Here is a 20,104-nt window from a genome sequence, read left to right on the forward strand (position 1 = left end):
CCCTCACTAACATGGCAGATCAGTCTTTCTGCAGCCCCCGGGGAGAGAATGGGGGAAATTACCCCTGATCTGCCCCCTACAGGGGTTGGGGGGGAGGCGGGTGGAAGAGAAGGAAGCCCACTAGACATCAGGGTTGCTTCAAAAATAATTATAGGGGATGGGGGTTGCCCATTATCATCCCATATTCTAAAGTGGCAGTCATTGTACCACCCCGGCGGACGGATAGGGCTGATTATCCCTAATCTACCCCCCTCAAAGGCAGAAAGACCACTAGACAGCACAGAATGTTTTTTTTTTTAATAAAGGGGTGGGGGCTGCGCACCATGGGCATAACCATGCGCCCACCCCTGCAAGAGAGATAGTCTTTCTGCGCCTGCGGGGTGGATGGGTCTAATTATCTCCAATATGCCCCCGGAGGGAAGCAGAAAGGGCACAAGAAGGCAGGGAAAAGTCAGTTTGTTTTTCAATAGGGGGGTGGGGTGGGGTGGACCACCACGGGCATGGCCATGCCACCATCTCAGCTCAATGCGCAAACAGTATTTCTGCCCCCCTGGGGGCAGATGGGGTAATTACTCCCGATCTGCTACACCCCCTTCGGGAGCCAGAAAGCTCAATAGAAGCCAGGGACTTTTTTTTACTATGCCCATCCCAAGTAAATGGGCAGTTTGGGCTGGACTGTTCCCATGGGGCACAGGGTCAAGACTGATTTTCATATGGCTGGGTTCAAACTGGAATGGCATGGAGAGCAAATAAACGATGGATTTAGACTGGGGTGAATGTTTGACATTGTTCTGCATTCTGTCCATCACCTGTTGTTTTTGCATCTGTGGTAGTCCAGCGTGATGTGCTTCGTAAGCATCCCACACCACTGGGGGGGAGATACCACCATGCAAACCTCAAATGTTGACTAACTACACATTTTCGTCACATTTCTGTGAGAAAAACCTCTGAAACCTGCAGGGAGAGACACATTTCCTACTACACAGCAGTTGTATTTTGGAGTGTTTTACAAATAATGGGCATAGCCGTCTGTGTAATTAGATTTGGGACATTCTGCTCGACACCCCCTCTCTAGAACGTCATTGAAGGTGGTGATATCACCTATCCTAGAAAAGGAAGGCAAGTATTCTTTGATTGAGGACAAGGAGGAAAAGAATAGTATGAAGAACATGAGCATTTATTAAACTGCTGCTCTCTGCCTAAACATAAGCATGAGATTGCGGACCTAATAATCTCTTATCAACCACCTTCTTTATTACTGGTTGAAACCTGGTTAAATGTCCAATAAGCACCCGACATTCAGGACGCCGTACCTCAGGACTACGCTATCTTGAGACTCAATCAGACCAATCAAAGGGGCGGGGGTCTCGCAGTGATTTTTAAACGATACTTGCGCTATAATTTCACTGAGTTAAAGATTACCAGCTGTGAGGCAGCTTTCTTTACCCTATCTCTCATAAATAGCTGTACACTAACAGAATTCCTTATTTATCGTCCTCCTGGCCCAGCCCCTACATTTGCTAATGCGCTAATGGACATGATACTATCCTATGCCATTAGATACCCTAATTATCTAATTATAGGGGACCTTAACATTCATTTTGGAAAGGACAATTGCCATATAGGAGTCCGCTTGGCTGAAGACTTTAGGCTGTTTCAACTGAACCAGCTACTGCAAACTTCCAACCATACTTACGTTCATATCCCTGATACAATCTTTACAAGCCACGCTGGATATGCAGTTTCTCCATACCCACTGTATGATCAGACCATTACATGGTCCCCTTTCAGATCTCTGGTACCTCCTATACCACTGTCCAAGCTCATGCGAGGAGAGTACGCAAATGGTCCCTGATTATGCCATCTGCCTTTACTGCAGCTTTGAACTAGGACACCCCAGAACTTAACTTCTACCCCAAACTGTTTCCCTCAAGCGGCAGTATGGATTAACAATGCTTTGGAATCTCTAGCACCCATGAAATCGATTACTAGTACTCGCTCCAAACCTTGTGCAAAATGGTTTGAGGAGGAACACTCAGCTATGGAACGCCTTTGGCGGAGGAACTATAATGTAGCGGATAAAAATACCTACCTCAATATGCTGAAAGAATATCATAAACAACTGAGAAACAAGTGAGCCCAATTCTATGCCCGGAAGATTGAGCGGTCAGGAAACTCCTCTAGGGAGCTTTTTCAGATAATTAAGTCACTGACTTCTTTGGAAACGAATCTCTGTTGCAAGCTCTCTCTCGGTCAATTACCGTGATCAGGTTGCACTCTATTTTCTAGAGAAAATAGACTATCTATGCGTCTTTCCTTGAGTGTGCTAGGAATTTCCAGTTCCCTATACCAGGGCAACTACCATCCACTCCATCTGGAGGCTTCCTTAGTCTAAAAACTATCAGTGACTGAGTCTCACCTTTTACTCTCTAAAGTGAAATCTGGATCTCCACTCGATCCAGCCTCCCCCGCTGTACTTGAACAGGGTGTGGAGGCCATTGCTCCCCTGCTCGGTAATCCACTAAAATTTCCCTTTTCGACTGGATGTGTTCCATTGGATTAGAAACATGCCCTTGCAGTTCCCCTCTTAAAGAAACCTTCATTAGATCACTCCAAGCCTGAGAATCTGAGACCTATATCTCTGCTACCTTTCTTTGCCTTGGTTGCTGAAAAATATGACAACCAGCAGTTGATGAATTTTGTGGAAGAGAAGGAATTGCCACATGAGTTCCAGGCTGGTTTCAGACCACTCTTCAGCACAGAATCTGCCCTTTAATTTGCTTCTGAGTCACTGCGCCTCGCTGCTGATGAGGACAGGACAGCTGCCTCAGTCATGCTTGACCTAAGCGCAGCCTTTGACAGGGTGCCCCATGGTCTGTTATTAGAACAGCTATGGAGGCTCTGGCAGGGGGCTGTGTACTGGGCTGGATTGCAGACTTTATTCAAGGTTGGATGTTTCAGGTTCATCAGCAGTCCTATACCTCTAAGATACTACCCCTGCAGCATGGAGGGCCACAAGGCTCTACCCGGAGTCCAAATTAATTTTATTTGTATATGAGCCACCTTTCAGAAGTAATTGAGTGCCATGGTGTCAAAACTGTGTCCTACGCAGATGACACCCAATTGATCATAACCTTGGCGCAGGACAACAGCAAAGCCACAGACTATTTCAGAGCATGCCTGGAGGATTTGGTCAAATGGATGGACTCCAGCAGCTGTAGACTTAATTCAGGCAAAACCGAAATCTTGGTGGTAGGAGAATACTCTTCATTATGGTCCACTGCCTGGCGTCCGAACAAACTAGGCCCTATGCCCAGTCAAAGGTGAAAAACCTTGGCATCTGGTTTGATTTCACTTTATCTTTTGATGACCAGATCTCCCCCATTGTTGTAACCTGCTTCAGAACACTAAAGATGATTCGTAAAATCTTAGGGCTCCTTCCTGATTCTACTAAACAAACTGCACTCTTGGTATCACGTACCGATTACTGTAGCGTGCTCTATATAGAGGACTCTAAAATCAGGTTGAAAATGTTCCAGCGGGGGCAAAGTGCTGCGGCACGTCTGCTTTTAAACATTCCTTGACGCTGGGCTATTGGCACGGCTCTTGATAAACTTCATTGGCTTCCTGTTGGGGAGAGAACTTCTTCCAAAGCTTTATGCTTGGTTCATAGAATCCTCAATCAGAAAGGCAGGCCTTGATATATCATAAAATCATTACTAGACCTGCAGGTCTAGACACTTAAATAATTTACTCGACCTAGTTGGAATGCCCTTGACCCATAAACTGGTTTCAAATTATGTGAACGTGGGAAATATTTTAATTCACTGAGCACATATGAGAGCACCTTCGTGTGAGTTCAGCATGTCTGATGTACAAAAAAAACCCCTCTTTTTTGATTTCATAGACCAAACTTTAGCTCCATATATAATACCAATCTTGCCACATATAGGAGATACATGACCCCTAACTTGCCTCTTAGTTTATTAACAGCATTGTCATCAGGGCGGGGGCAGGAATGTTTCTCAAATCAGGTTTAAAAACGATCACTTTTCTCGTTTGCTGCTTCGAGATATCACCCTTCCAAGTCTTTCTGAGGAAGATAGGGATCTAATGGACTCAACGATCACGGCGGATGAAATAGAGTTAGCCATGCGTTCCTTGCGTTCGGGTAAAGCAATGGGCCCTAACGGTTTGCCAATCGAGCTATATAAGCTTCGGCCCGATAGGATTGCCCCATATTTGAGGGATATGTTCAAGGAATCTCGCGATAGTGGGTTTCTTCCCCGGGATCAGCGTTTGGCCACCATAGTTGTTATACATGAAGAGGGAAAGCCTCGGAATAAATGTGCTTCATACCGGCCGATTTCATTGTTGAATGCCGAGCCGAAAATTCTGGCTAAGTTGTTAGCTAATAGACTAATCAAGGTCATCGGCGATCTAGTTGATCCGGATCAATCCGGTTTTATCCCGCACCGGAATACGGCATTGAATCTTCGCCGGCTGCATGGTGTTATCGCTAGGGCGGCGACGCTGCGTGAGCCGGCCATTTTGGCTATGGCGTTTGATACTGTGGAATGGCCGTATTTATGGGCGGTGTTAGATAAATTCGGCTTCGGCTCGGAATTCATTGGTTGGGTGCGGCTTCTTTACGCGGACCCCCTAGCTCAGATAGTGGTTAATGGCCGCGTATCTGCAACGTTTGGTCTTGGGCGTGGTACCCGACAGGGTTGCCCGCTGTCTCCTCTCTTGTTTGCACTGGCGCTTGAACCCTTGGCTGCGTGGATCCGTTGGGAGCCCTCTATGAGAGGTATCTATTGGTCCCCGGAGCATGAGGATCGTATCTCCTTGTACGCGGATGACATCCTATTGTACCTGACCTCCCCCAGAAAGTCCCTGATAGTATTGTGCGACGTTTTAATTTCTTTTGGTAAGAATTCTGGTCTGATCATTAACTGGGCGAAATCCTCCCTTTACGTACTCAATGGTGATGCTCCGGTTTTGCCGCGTGGTTGTCCTATTCAGATCGTACAGCAAGGGTTTAAATATCTTGGTATTTTTATTTCAAAGGACCCCTTGCTCCGGTATGAGAAAAACCTCTTTCCTCCTTTGGAGCGGTTGAAGCGGGATGTATCGGGTTGGCGAAAACTCCCGCTTTCTTTGCTAGGACGTGTGGCCCTTTTTAAGATAATGTCCCTTCCTCGTTTCTTACACGCCCTGCAAAATACCCTTGATTTGGTTCCTGGTAGCTATTTCCGTATTGTTGAGAGTTTACAGAGGAAATTGCTGTGGGATGGTAAGCCCCGATTGCACTTGCCAAATTGACGCTTCCCTGGTACGATGGGGGTATTGCTCTTCCCTATATCAAACGGTACTACTGTTAGGGGCTATCAACCCCGGTACGTACTGCCCCGGGCCTCACCCAGGTTTTGCTATGGATAGGTGGTTGCTCCCTGGAGGTAATTACTATAGGGCACTATATTCCAAATCAGTAGTGGGATCTCCGACGGGGCCGACGCGTATGCTGTGCGTGTTTGGCAGGATGCCACTAGTGCATTAGGGTGGAAAGATCGTTTGACCTTAGCTACCCCGCTTTTTGGATCAGATCGGCTTGGCAAAATGTGGAACACTAAGGGATTTGACAGGTGGAACCTCATTGGTATCTCCAGGGTGGGGGATCTTTGGGCGAAGGGGCAAGTGAAGTCCTTTGTGACCCTGCAGGCCGAGTTCAAGCTGGGAGGAACGGAGTTCTTCCGTTACGCTCAGATCCGTCATGCACTCGATTCGGTCTTCCCTAGGGGGACGGAGATACCTGAATCTGCTCCGCTGGAGGACCGTGTTCTAGATGGTTATATCCCAGATAGTACCATCTCCCTGGTGTACAAAAAATTGATTAACCTTAGAGCAGACCTTCTCTTACAACTGCGAGATCAGTGGACCCGTGACGGCCTAGAACTTGATGACGAGAACTGGCAATCGGCGATCTCCTCCCCAAAGGAGGTTGCGATTCCAGCCCGTCTTCGATTGGTTCAACTTAAAATACTGCACAGAGTGTACGTCACGGGTCATCGTTTGGTACAGATGGGATTTTCGGAGGGGGGTCTGTGTAGGTGGGGTTGTGGCCAGCTGGCCACGTTTCTGCACATAATCTGGGAGAGTGGTAGCATCATTGACTATTGGAGCAGGATCCACAGGGTACTTCAGGAGGTTACGGGTATCGCACTTTTACCTGAAGCCAGGCGTTGCCTTTTAAATGTTTGGGAGCCCACTGACCATAATGTAGCCCAAACTCAGTGGGTAACCTTGGGAACAATGATTGCCAAACACAATATTGCACAATTGTGGGGATCTCAGCGGCCTCCTACTATCGAGTGTTGGATGAATGATATGGACTGGTGTATGTTCAGGGAAAAGACTGTCTATGTAGCTCGGGCCGCCCCCGAAAGTGGCATAAGATCTGGGCTCCCTGGAATCGCTATAGAGGAGATAGATACGTACCACCTGAAACAGTTGTACTTGATCTCCCGCTTTCCCCCTGATCTTGACTGTATATTAAGTTTAATGTCTCTATTGTTTCTTCCTCCTCTCCCCTTCCCCCCTCCCCAACTTTATCCGGTTTATATTGTTGCTTGTATTGATGGTCCGCCCTTGCACAGTCTATTTGCTTGATGTAATTAACTGATACCTTTCTGTTTATTTTCAATAAAAAGAAATATAAAAAAAAAAAACTATAACTTTTAATAAATACATAACTTAAGCATGAAGTGGTAGCACACGGTCATTGCAATCAGCAGATTTTACAGTAAAATGGCCACAAAATTTCCTACTGACCTGGTTTTACTGACAAAATTATATAGTGCACAAACAATAATGTTTGGGGAAAAAAATTCTGCAAATATGTGTCATTTGCACATCACCAAGTAAAGTGCTTCGAATTGCTTTGCTCCTATTTAAATCTTTGTTTGCATCACACTTCTTACTTATAAAAAAAAAATAGGCATTCATATTTCCTGATATATTTAGAAATATTTGTACTATCCACTTACAGGCTTACTTTAAATATTATGTGTAAGAATAAAACTGACCTATTCAGACAGCTCACTTGACAAAACCCCCAACTGTAGTGAGAGAAAGAAAAATAAACTCAATTTTCCAGGCAGCAATTAGTAAAAAGACAACCTGACATTTGACCTCTTTCCTTGAACAGACATCAAATGTGTCATGATAAAAACAAGATGTAATGCCCTCTTTATTGCTCATTCACTTTCTGAATGAATAGAACACCTATTCCTTTAAAGTTCACTCGCGAAAACAGACTAGTAGCTTCTAAAAATGGCTTGACCTGATAAAATCTGACTTGATATTGAAAGTGGGCGAGTATATTTTTTGAGGCCTGAAAGGGCCTCGCTATTTCTTTCCCCTGATTAAACCATATCTCCCAAGACGATGCTTGAGATCTTCAGGGACTGTCCAGACAGTGATCCCTAACATTCGCAGAATGCGTCTAGGTGGCAGCTCTTTTAGTTTCTTGGATGCCAAACTCTGGAATTTGCTACCTCTAAATCTCAGACTAGAACCCTCTGAACTTCTTTTCAGGAAACATCTCAAAACTTGTTTTTTTCCAGAAAATCCTTCGGTCATTAGTCTGCTTTTAGCTGGCTCTCTCACCAGCTTTCAGTTGGAGTCCAGCGCTGGGACACTCCAAACTGGAATAATCAAGCACTGTACAAATTTCTAACATAACAGAGCTGCTTTGTGTCCTAGCATAAGTGATGCTGCGTGTGATGATTACATATATGTTTAAAGCACTTTGGACATTAATTAGGCTATGTGACAAGGTACTCTGTCAAAGACCTTTTCAATATCCCGTCTGCCATATTAGAAGTGCATTATACAGACCCTCCAGCTTATCGCGATTTGCAAAAAAAACGCGAAATTGGCCGATCTGTGGAGGTGCCGCGATATTTGGGCAAAAGCCTGCGAAATTTGCCGTTTCCGCCTTAGATTTCGTGGCGAGAAGGAGCGAGGAGGTCGAGGGGGGGTCTGACTAGGTCGCAAAGATGCATCACATGATCGCGTGGGGCACCACGGCAGGCTCTCAGGCAGGCATGAGGTACGGTAGTGATTTAACTGTGAGCAAGGGTTTTAACTGCACCCTCTTCTGCAGCCGGATATTAGGGGGCCTGATGGAGGATTCTTAATAATGCTGCGGTGATAATGAACGCGGCTGCTCGTCTCGCCTGCTGGGAGCAGACAAAGCCTTTGTTGGCCCAACAGGCGAGCTTCCGGCTCCGAGCAGCGCGTCCACGTCCAGGTTGTAATGGAAGCGCCTAAATAAACCCAGGATGGCTTCGAACGGCAGAACAGCTGCTTTTGTTTTTTTTTCCATTTCAGAAGCGAGGCAATCGGAGGAGTGATATTGGGAGCTCATTTGTAAGGGGTGGCAAATGAGGCTGGAAACATTAAGCATTGGCAAGCAGTTTGTAGCACCCGGGGGAGGGATAGGCAGTAGTTGTCATATGGAAAGGGGGGGCGGGGTTACGAGATACAAAACAGGGAGAGGTGAGGAGAGAGAATGGAGGGAGAGACACAGGAAAGAGAAACAAGAAGAGGGGGTGAGTTACAGAGCGGGTGGGGAGGGGAGAGGGGAAGAGAAGGAAGTGAGGATAAAGAGAGAGGGTATGAGATACAAAATGGGAGAGGGCGAAGTGAGGGGAAAGAGTGGAGGGAGAGAGGAAAGGGAAACCGAGAGAGCGGCAGAGGGGGTGAGAATGAGAGAAGGGAGGGAGAGGATGGGTGAGGGGAACAAGGGGAATTTAGGAGAAAGAGAGAGAGAGGGTAAGAGATACAGAGCTAGGGGGTAGTGAGGAAAAGGAGAGTGGAGGGAGAGAAAGAGGAAACGGAATCAGAGAGAGGGAGAGAGAGAAAGGAAAAAGAAACAGAAGGCGATGGGGTGCGACATATGGAGGACGGGGTGAGGAGAAAGAAGGGAAGAGAGAGGAAAGAGATTCAGAGAGCGAGAGAGTGATGTGAGAAAGAGAGGGAGGGATAGAGGTGAATGAGGGAGAGAGAGGGAAAGAAAGGGCAGTGAGAAAGATCAGTGAGAGTGAGAAGGAGAGAGGTCAGTGAGGGACAGGGTAAGGAGAGAGAGAAAAAAGGAGTGGGAGAGAAAGCGCGAGAGAAAATTGGGAAAGAGAGGTGGGAGAGCAGCGAGAGAGAAGAAGGAGATAAGCACAACCGAGGTGAAGGTAAGGCAGGGGAAGGAAAGAGGATAAGGAGGAGAGAGGAGTTGGAAAATGGGGAGAGCGAAGAAGCAAAGAGAAGGTGTGGGTGATAGGAAGGGGACATGAAGGAAAGAGAGGCGGGCGAGAGAGGGGGAGTGTGTGGAGGGAGGGGAGAAAGAGGGTGATAAGAAAGAGATAGAGAAAAGCGAAAGAGGGAGACAGACAGAAATGTGGGAGAGAGGATGGAGAGAGGACAGGGAGAAAGAGAGGAAGAGAGCGGTCGAAGATGAGGGAGTGAGGAAACAGAAGGGGAAGAGAGAAAAGGGCACGAGAGCGGGTAGAAAGGAGAGAGATGGTAGAAGATGTGTGTGGGGGTGTGTGCGTGTGCTTCATGTTGTTAAATAACTAAAAAAAGTAAGATATTTGTGTTTGTTGTAGGAAAAATGGCCACATAAAATGCCGCAAAATTGCAGCTAAATTTCCATATATATATAATTGGATGTGATGTGAAATTAAATATGCGTACTGAGGCCGAAGCTTTAGTTTTCATCTCTGTACAGTCCTTAGGATTTTAATTAGTGCAGCCTGGAAGGATACAGAAGCTCCTACTTTTCAAATGTGGATGTGCAGAATGTTGGGTATCCATAACATTGAGGAAGCACTATATGATTTAAAGGGAGCTAAGATAAGGGATATGGGTATGCGACTTTGGGCCCCAGTAGCTGCTTGGAGGACAGCAAAAGTGCAAATGAAGGATTTATTGGTATTGTAGTTATTTAACCTGTCTATTGTTTATTGTTTATCATTCTTTCTATTCTTTTATTGATGGTATAATTTTACGTATCTATCTACGTATCTATGTATGCATTTATGATTATGTATTTACTGGTATGAACTCTCAATAAAAATAAAAAATAAAAAATAAAAGAACCTACAATGCCCATTGATGTTTGTGGAAGAAAATATTACTTCCTTCTACTACCAGTGGGCCCCAACCTTTACCCCATTGAGTCTATGTCATTCGAGATGTTCTGCTGCCTGAGGCTGGTCATCCTTATTTCATAACATACTGCCCTCAGGGCCTAGAGTGTCTGAGAAATCAACAGAGGAATTTTAAGACTCTAGTCTTTAAAACCAGATTTCTGTGAGGTATGGGTCCTCAGCTGTGTTCATTATCCCAACAGAAAGCCCTTTAAATGGGCACTGGAGCTTTGGATGTGGAACTAGGATCTTATGATCATGCTGGTGCGTTGGGAATCATTACCCACACATAGCACGACGGTTAGTCACCTGATGGCTCACCTCTGCTGCGATGTGCATGTCACAAGTTCAGACTTCAGCAATGCAGACTAGCCTTCCGTTCTTCTGAAGTAAGTCAACCGAGTAACATTAAGGGCAAGATGTAGGTGGCTCATTACCGGTCGGTAACGGCCGAAATGAACGAATTTCGGCCGTTACCGACCGGTAATGGGCTTTTCTTATGTAGGGGGCCGATATTAAGGATTCGGTAATTTACCGAATCGGTAATATAAGGAATCGGTAAATTACTGATTTCTTAAATATAGATTCAGTAAATTACAGAATTCCTAATGTAGGGAGCACTTAAATGAGTGCTTATCCCATGTTAGGATTCGGTATTTACCACCAACTGCAAGTTGGTGGTAAATAACGAGAAAAAAAAAAGCAATTTTATGCAAATTGCTTTAGTGCCATGTTGTCTGCAACATGTGCACCCATAAACAATTGAGGGGTGCAACAGGGTGTCAAAGTGACACCCTGCCACCCTTCAATGTTTTCCCCCTTTTACCGAATCGGTATTTACCAATTCGGTAATTGACATTCATTCCTATGGGCCTCCAGGCCTATAGGAATGAATGCCAATTACCGAATCGGTAAATACCGATTCGGTAAATACCGAATCCCGATTTTTTAGCTACATAGCATTTACCGATTCGTATATACCGAATCGGTAAAATTCGGTATTTACGAATCTGTAAATACTATTTACCTACATGAGGCCCTTAGTTGGGTAATAACACCTTTTACCTAAAGTGCGTTGCTATTGTAAAGAAAGACCTGAAACGTTTGATTGCTACCGAGTAAAATTGCTTTTTATCATGCACTGTCTTAGTTCCAAATACTCATCGCTTGACAAGGCCCTCATTACAAGTGGTATAATTTCACCCAGGATGATATTTCTCATTGAAATGCTGCCACCTGCAGTTACGAGTGCTCCAGTGTCTACAGGCATTCTATTACTGGGTCCACAAGCTCAGAATCTTATTCAGGACCGGAGACACCAGACGCTCTGTTTCACGCACCAGGGGCAGGGCCTGCGTGCAGGGGCAGCCTTTTCCCTGCCTGAAGCCTACAGAGGCAATGGGAAGCCAATAGAGTTCCCCATGGACAGGCTCAAACCTCCTCTGTCCCTTCGACCTCAAACCAAAGCCCTCCACTGGTCCTCTTACTGAGACTTTCCATCTGATCGGACGTAGTGGAAAATATCAGCCGTTTTCTTTCCAAAGTGGGGGGAAAGAACAAGTAAAAGCATGTCCTATTACTGGGTCGTGTAGTCAAGAAAACTTTAATTGCCTGAATGTATTCTTTATTGAACCAAACTCCAGCACATTCAAAATGAGGGCCTAGTTCATGACTGCTAGACCAATCTACCCTTAGGAGCGTTCAACTGTAAGTCAGAGAGATGCCCAGTAATAACTGACCTCCTTGACTGACTAACCTTTTTCGTAAAGCCAGCAGGGAGTCTCTGCAGTAGACCCTGATCACTGAGTTAATGATTCCTGTGCAGCATTCCTAAGCTGGTGGACCTCAATAATATGTTACTGCATTGCAGTGTAGAACACCACGAAAGTGGGCAGCAGGAGAAAGCAGTTCCTCTTGCCATGAGTGGGAGTGTATCTGACTTGATTTTGGCATGTGTGGTTCTTAGATCCGCTCCATCAATTCAGAAAAACCACATCAACCTCCCCCAGAGAAAAGTCATCCAGTTCTTTGAGCGAGGGAATGCTCCACCCCTTCCAACCACTGCTCTGTGTGATCACATGGTTTTTAAGGAGCCAACCTCTGGACACCTATAGCTCTCTTGGAAAAACCTAAAAGTCCTGGTGGCTGCTAGAAAAACAGAGACCCCGTATTACAGAAAGTGGCTGGGATTCTGTCAGTGGCCACTAGCAAGGAACTTTAACCTCCCTCAGGCTCAGTAGCTTGTTTTAGGTCTTTCTCTGGTCACCAACTCCACAAGAGCAGGCAGGTAAATCACTGCAAGGCACACCTTGCAGCCGCTGGAGCCTGTCAAAATAGGCCTAATGGGTACTTCTCTATCAGCACACACTTGGTAATAAGACAACTGATGGAACTAATCAATCAATCAATCAATCAATCAAAGACATTTATAGAGCGCGCTACATACCCGTGGGGTCTCAAGGCGCTGGAGGGGGGGGGGGGGGGCGCTACTGCTCGAACAGCCAGGTCTTCAGCTTCTTCCTGAAGGAGAGGTGGTCTTGGGTCAAGCGCAGGTCGGGAGGGAGGGAGTTCCAGGTCTTGGCGGCCAGGTAGGAGAAGGACCTTCCTCCTGTAGTCGCTCTTCGGATGCGGGGGACGTCGGCGAGGGCGTGGTTGGTAATGCATCTGTTTCATCCAGTGAAGCACCCCATGGCCTCCTGGGACTTAAATCTGATCCAAGTCAGGTTGATGCACACATTTCTTGAGCCACTGGCTTCTTGTGACTTAAAGAATCTTACATGAAGACTTCTTTCTTGGTAACTGTCTTGTAAGCCACACACTTAACCGAGCTGTAGTCAATTTGCACCGCAGGTATGAGTCTGCTAGAATAAAGGGATCCTAAGGACTCATCCTACTTTTGTACAAAACATGCTCTTTGAATTCCATCGTAATAGAGAGATTGTTCCCCTTGCATTTATCCATTCTATTTAAGACTCCTAAAGTAAGGAGATATTATACAACCTGGATGTCAGGCATGCCTTACGCTTTAATTTTGCAAGAACGAGGATCTTATATTCTAACGAGCAACTATTGATAACGTTTGAGGCAAGAATACTAGCCACAGCACTAATGAGGATATTAGCACTAAGTAGATAATGTTGTGTGTCCTGTGTCACTGACAGCTACACCCTGCATGAAATCCAGCTTCCATCTGGTGCCTCACTAAAAGAGAGCTAGGGCAGAAGTGAGCGAGAAAAAGAAAGAGAAACAGACACAGGGCTAGACAAGTACAGCAACCAGTATCGTGAAGGAGAATACGGTAAGGATGGGCAAAGGAGAAGATGTTTTGTAAATAAGATGCTTCCTCAATGTCTGGCTCCTCCTGATCCCACAGTTTCTGCAGACTTTCTCCACACAAGCCAGTACATTGAAGTTTACTTGCATGGAGCACCACGCTCCTCACGTAGGTGGGTTTTTTGGGATGCGAAGAACTCACAAATATTATTCTGCCTTGTGCTTTAATCGATACCTGGGCCATAGTTTACCATGAAATTTGGTGCCTGCTCATACATCGCTAAAAGCATCATGCGCTTTGATAACCCCATTCCAGCATGAATACAGAAAAGCTGGTGTGTTTAAATGATTTATATTGTCTAAAATACCTTAGTGCTAGCCTCTCAGGGTGATTCATGTAGTGGGTTCTGGTGCGCATCACCAAAGGCATGTAAGAAACGGTCTTTCTCAATGCAGGTCTCCTTACCTTCCGTTGAGGTTTGGATCCTCCCTTCTTCCGCTGAATCCTGAGGATCCCTGGAAAATCTCTTCTCGCCATCTTTAAATTTTATAAAGTCCTGAGGAGCTCTTTTAGGGGGGTTCTCCTGCACTTCATTCTTCCAATGGTTCTTGGACTCTTGACAGTATTCAATTGGTATCTCCTCGTCTTCAACTTTAACTATATGAATTTCATCCTTGTAATCATCTGCAGATGGCTCCTCTCCTTCAGGCAGCGTCATCAGTTTATTTGAGAACTGGCAGCCCTTGGCCTCCTGTGCGGCTTCATCCTTCACCCCATCATTAGAGCTCCAGCTATTACAGGAAGAGGGGTCGTCTGAGTCTTCAATCTTTACCAGGCGGATAGAGTCCTGAAGGTCCATAGAAGGCTTGTCCACCACGTCCCTCTTCACCCAGCCTCCTGAGTGCTGGTGGTACCTGGCAGACTGATCCTCCTCTGCTTCAACCTTTGGGTGGTCGATGGACTCCTGGCTGTCACTGGGAGATGGACCCACAACCTAGACAGAACACAGGGACGTTCAGTCAGGAAAATGAATAATATATCTTATTTTTTTTTTGTAGCCGAAACATTGTGCGTTAGTCAACGTCCCAGATCACCAAGCCCCACACAACCCCCAATCAGATCATCATTTTTGTATATAGATCTGGGTAAATTAGATAGATGCTAATTAATACAGTGAAGGGAAATGACAATATTTGATTTGCTTTTTGAATATGTTTACTATTGGGGTGGTTTGGGAGAGCAGATACATATATACACATTGTAGTCCTGTAGGGCCCAGCATGAAGTTCAGTTTAGCCTTGGTTAAGGAAATCCTGCATAACTGTCATTGAAGTGTGACAGAGTCATCCTTTTACTAATTAAAGCTGTAACTATATATTCTGTAGTTTACATTTCTACATAACAAATGCTGTGGGTATATTTTAAGTATCTTGCATACTTTGTTACACAGTAAATTGCAACACTGCAATCTGTAGAAAAAAAAATATATATATATATATATATATATATATATATATATATATATATATATATATCTCAATGATCTAACTGAAAGGAAAACTGGTCCTACCACTCACACACATCAGAAGCAGGAGTTCTGCCGCTGCTAGCACCTCACAGATATGCGTGCTCCACTTGCAAGGATTTGAAAGTCCCAGCACACAGAGCACCACTGGGTAAAGGACAAGGGCTGAATTGAATTTGAATTTTAAAATATTTATAGAGCGCATGTCTACCAAACGGTTTCTTGGCGCTAAAGGATGCTGATCAGGGTCAGAGCAGGAGGTGGGCCGCTAGTGGGGGAAGGCTTGGGAGAAAAGAAAAGTTTTGAGGGCTTTTCGGAACTCTAAATAATGAGAGGAAGACCTAAGGGAGAGAGGAAGAGTGTTCCAGAAGACAGAGGCGAGGGCTCCTGTGGTTGATGAGGTTACAGGTCATGGGGTTGCTATGCATCCATGGTTTTCGAGATGGGAATGGAGTCTGGATTTGTGACATTAATTATTGGGTGTTTTGTGGTATCTGGAGAGAGAAGGGTCTGTGATAAGGTATAGGAAGTGTGTTGGTAATGTGGGGAGTGATGGTTGTAGTTCAGGGAAGGAACATATGTGATGAAGAATGGTTCTGGGGGAGGCCCAGAGATTTGTTTTCTGTGTAAATGTGGGATATTTGTGGTGTGGGAGGGCCGAATGAAGAAACAGTCAGTGAACAGATATAGAGAGAACCATCTGTGTAGGTGTCTGTGGATGTGTGTAGGGGTGGGCGGGCCACTGAAAGCTTGAGCCAATTTTGAGGCAGATGCCTGGCTCTGATCAGCTCAAAGTCCTCTTGCAACCTTGGCTCCAAAGCGAGCCGAGCTTTCACGGAAGCGAGATAACATACTGGTCACAGCTGACACCCGTGCAACACAGAGAGACAGGAGTTCATCCTAGCCTCGGATCAATGTCCCGTGAATCATATAAATCTCCATGCACTGATATAAAACACGGTCTGTGTCGGTTGAGAAGCGATCGCATGTCCTGGGACAAGGATCATTCTATGCAAAACTGCCAAAAATAAAATGAGGCTTTTGCATGTCACCTCCTCTCCAACCTCATCCTCCAAGAATAAAAGAGAAAGGATCAACCTTTGATGTTACACAGTTGTCCCTATAGTAGCTTGAATGCACAGTGCGAACATTGATAATCTGATATCAATCTCGGCTTCTCTGGTAAATCCAATTGTGTGATTCGAAGCAAGCATTTCATTTCACTCGGCCTCCTTTGGGTTCACTGCCAGACACTAGAGCAGCGTTAACTCTGCCGGTCCAGGCTTCGGCTGCACAGAGCTCCCTTGCATTGGATTTACCAGACATGAGTGTCGCTGCTGGTGACTCCCAGGCTCAGCCCCGAGGGGGGGTAAGGGGGGGAGTGGTACAGAGACCCGCCTGAGGTCACCGGGGCCCTGGTCACCAGGGGGGGGGGGGGGCTCCATTCCATCTCCTTTAGACCCCTCTGTCACATCTAATAATGATCTGAAGGGCGGGCTCGAACCCCTGCGCGCGAAGGGACCGCTCAGTGTGGCTCGCGGAGACACCGGTCATCCGCTGTTTAATGTCTGCTTTCCATGCAAATGTTGTCTGGAGCCAGAGCCGCTCCTCGGCTCGGTGGAACTCACCGCCGCGGGCTCCGGGCGGGGCATTTCTCGCCCCTCCGGCCGTGTCTCCCCTCTCATGGGTCGGCCGCAGCGGACGGACTCACGCCCTCTGCCCGGCTCAGAGGAGCAGGGAGCCCCAAGGACGCAGCCATGCCCCTCTGCACAGAACCGGAAGGAACTGCACCGTCATAGTGCGCATGCCCAGAGCAGGGATATTACTCCAGGGCGCATGCCCAGAGCAGGAATACTAGTCTGATGCGCATGCCCAGAGCAGGAATACTAATCTGCTGCGCATGCCCAGAGCAGGAATACTAGTCTGATGCCTCTTCCCAGAACAGGTTTAGTCAAGTCAAATAGTCAGTCAAGTCAAATAATTTATATAGCGCGCTACATACCCAAAGGGTCTCAAGGCGCTTGAAGAAGGTTGGGTAGTTACTTGTCGAATATCCAGGTTTTAAGTTGTTTTCTGAATGTAAGGTGGTTCTGAGTGAGGCGCAGGTGGGTGGGAAGTGAGTTCCAGGTTTTAGCCGCCAGGTAGGAGAAGGATCTTCCTCCCATGGTGGTTTTATTGATGCGAGGTACAGTGGCAAGGGCTTGGTTGGAGGATCGTAGCTGGCGGGGGGGGGGGGGGTGTAGAAGGAAAGTCGTGTGTTGAGGCATTCGGGTCCAAGTTCGTAAAGTGCTTTGTGTGCGTGGGTAAGGAGGCGGAATGTTATCCTCTTATTGACGGGGAGCCAGTGGAGATTTTTCAGGTGACTAGAAATGTGGTCTTTACGCAGGATGTCTAGTATGAGTCTGGCTGATGCGTTCTGGATGCGTTGGAGTTTTTTCTGAAGTTTTGCGGTGGTACCGGCGTATAGGGTGTTTCCGTAGTCCAGGCGGCTCGTGACCAGTGCGTGGGTGACCGTTTTTCTAGTTTCGGTGGGAATCCAGCGAAATGTTTTTTTGAGCATGCGAAGAATGTTGAAGCAAGATGATGAAACGGCGTTGACTTGTCTGTTCATCGAGAGTGAGGAGTCCAGGATGACGCCCAGGTTCCGTGCATGGTCCGTCGGGATGGGTGCTTTTCCAAGGGCCTCTGGCCACCAAGAGTCATCCCAGGTGGAGGGGGAGGTACCTAAGATAAGGACTTCTGTTTTGTCTGAGTTCAGTTTCAGACGGCTGTACTTCATCCACTCGGCTACTTCTTTCATTCCTTCATGTAGGTTGGTTTTGGTGGTGTTCGGGTCTTTGGTGAGTGAGAGGATCAGTTGAGTGTCATCAGCGTAGGAGATGATGTTGAGGTTCTGTTGGCGTGCAATGGCCGCGAGGGGGCTCATGTATACGTTGAAGAGGGTGGGGCTGAGTGAAGATCCTTGTGGCACGCCGCAAATGACTTCAGTGGCCTCTGACTTGAATGGTGGGAGGCGGACTCTATGAGTTCTTCCGGTAAGGAACGAGGTGATCCAGTTCACTTCAGTTCATTAAGTCTTTATTTCGAAATAAAATTCATAAAAGAACATACAATATATAAAATATGTTAAAAAGCTGCAAACATGTCCCATAATATTTAAAAAGTTGTAAACATACAATATGTACTTCATATCATGGCTATTGATTTAAATGAGTGTTCAATTTCTTTGTACGGATCAGCCACGCCCAACCCAGGAATTTAGCCACGCAGATCACAGAAAGCTCAGATCTGATATTACGAAGCTTCCGCAGGGCTTCAAGATGTCCCCCACAAGCCAGACTTCTGCATAAAGGTTTCAGCCATTTAAGTCGTGGGGCTCGATAAGCTGGGCAGGCAAAGAACAAGTGGCCAATACTTTCTACATGATGGGGACACCAGAAACATTTGTTGCTTACATTCTTCGCCCACTTTGTAGTAAAAGAGTTAATGGGGAGTGTACCAACGCGAAACTGATGATACAGTTTACGGTCCAGCGTTTTACATATCAGGTCCCAATAAGGCTCAAGGGAAGGTGTCAATTTGTGTGTTAAAAATAGCCCCGTTAGGTTCGTGTCCGATGAATGGGGAACCACAATAGATTTTATCGAAGCCCAGAATAGATCTTTGAAATCTTGTTTTGGGGGAAAACTGGAACACCCGGGGTTTAACCACAGCTCTGGAAGGCCCATTCCATACAAGACGTGTTTAACTTCCCTGAGCCAAGGAATTTTATGGGCACCCCACAATGATTTGACCTCGTCCAACTCACGGGCGAAGTGGCTAAGCTCTGGAGTCGTCCAAAGCCGACGCCAGAGAGCCACTATTCGAAACTGTGCCTTCTCATCTAGGGGTCTACAACCTAGGTCTAATAGCAAAGGTTTGGTGGGTGTGGATTGGGGAAGCCCTACCAATTTCCGTAGGAACCTATTCTGGGCTGTGGTCAAAATTGACAAATCATTGTACCCCCATATGTCTGCTCCATAGAGGGTTGCTGCATTGACCATGGCTTCATATATTTTTAGAGCAGGAATAATACGTTTAGTCAAGGATTTCTTCTGTTCGTGCAGTAAACAGCCCGTGAGGCGGACAAATTTGACATTTAGAACCTCCAACTGGGGTTTCCAACTAAGTTGGTGGTCAAGGGTCACACCCAAATACGTCATAACCTTCACCTGTTCGATTGAAACACCATTCAAGTTAACTGAGCTTTTGATTGGGGTTCTATTGCTGAAAACCATAAATTTCGTTTTGTCTACATTGATCTGCAAGTCATTTGTCTTGCAGAACTCTGCAAACCTATTTAAGGCTGACTGCAACCCGCTCCGGGTTTTAGACAGGAGCAGGGTGTCGTCGGCAAAGATTAGCATTGGATATTTTGACCCACCCAGAGAAGGTGCGTCAGTCTGCGTATTGGAAAAATATTCGACTACCTGGTTTATGAAAAGGAGAAACAGGGTAGGAGCCAACACGCAGCCCTGGCACACCCCTCGTTGGCCCGGGAAGCTGTTAGTCACCTGGCCCTGCGCACCCCACCTCACTCGGGCGAAATTATCCTCATGCAATCTCATGGCTAGTTCCAAGAGTTCGACAGGAATGCCCATGCGTCTTAATGCTTCCCAAAGTTTCACTCTTGGAACTAAGTCGAAAGCCGACTAGAGGTCTACGAATGCCGCATAGATGGCCCCTCCACCCAATAAGACCACCTTCCAATAGAGCATAGTGAGTCTGAACACCTGGTCTATAGTGCTGGTGCCCAATCTGAACCCTGCCTGCATGGGGGAGAGTATTTTATTCTGTTCTATCCACCCCTGGATTCTTGCTAGGACCATTCTTGATACTATTTTTTGAAGTGAATCGATCAAGCTTATGGGGCGATAGTTATTTGGCATTGATCCATTCCAGTGCTTTTCCTTGGATTCCGATGTTTCTGAGGCGTTGTAACAGGGTGCTATGACAGACTGTGTCGAAGGCTGCGGAGAGGTCAAGGAGGATGTCCAGTAGAGTTCGAATGTCGTCTGTTGCTGCGATGAGTGCGGTCTCAGTGCTGTGTTTTGCTCGGAA

At 46.3% G+C, this 20,104-nt stretch overlaps 1 protein-coding gene across 2 annotated transcripts in view; it reads right to left on the reverse strand.

The window, feature by feature from the left end:
* LOC147664911 (uncharacterized) overlaps positions 1 to 16,819 on the reverse strand; it is a 53,517-nt gene extending 36,698 nt beyond the window's left edge. Inside the window, exons 1-2 of one of the 2 annotated variants that reach the window (XM_086949895.1) lie at positions 16,633 to 16,819; positions 13,945 to 14,473 (exon numbers count right to left, since the gene is read on the reverse strand). In XM_086949895.1, the coding sequence (XP_086806021.1) occupies positions 13,945 to 14,473; positions 16,633 to 16,689 (586 nt within the window). In that variant the 5' untranslated portion in view covers positions 16,690 to 16,819. The remainder of the gene's footprint in view (positions 1 to 13,944; positions 14,474 to 16,632) is intronic. The other variant, XM_086949896.1, reaches the window with a different exon arrangement.
* Between the last annotated feature and the right edge of the window lie 3,285 nt (positions 16,820 to 20,104).

The sequence above is a fragment of the Lissotriton vulgaris genome, unplaced genomic scaffold (genome assembly GCF_964263255.1).
Source record: "Lissotriton vulgaris unplaced genomic scaffold, aLisVul1.2 SCAFFOLD_671, whole genome shotgun sequence".
In the NCBI taxonomy this organism is placed as follows: Eukaryota; Metazoa; Chordata; class Amphibia; order Caudata; family Salamandridae; genus Lissotriton; species Lissotriton vulgaris.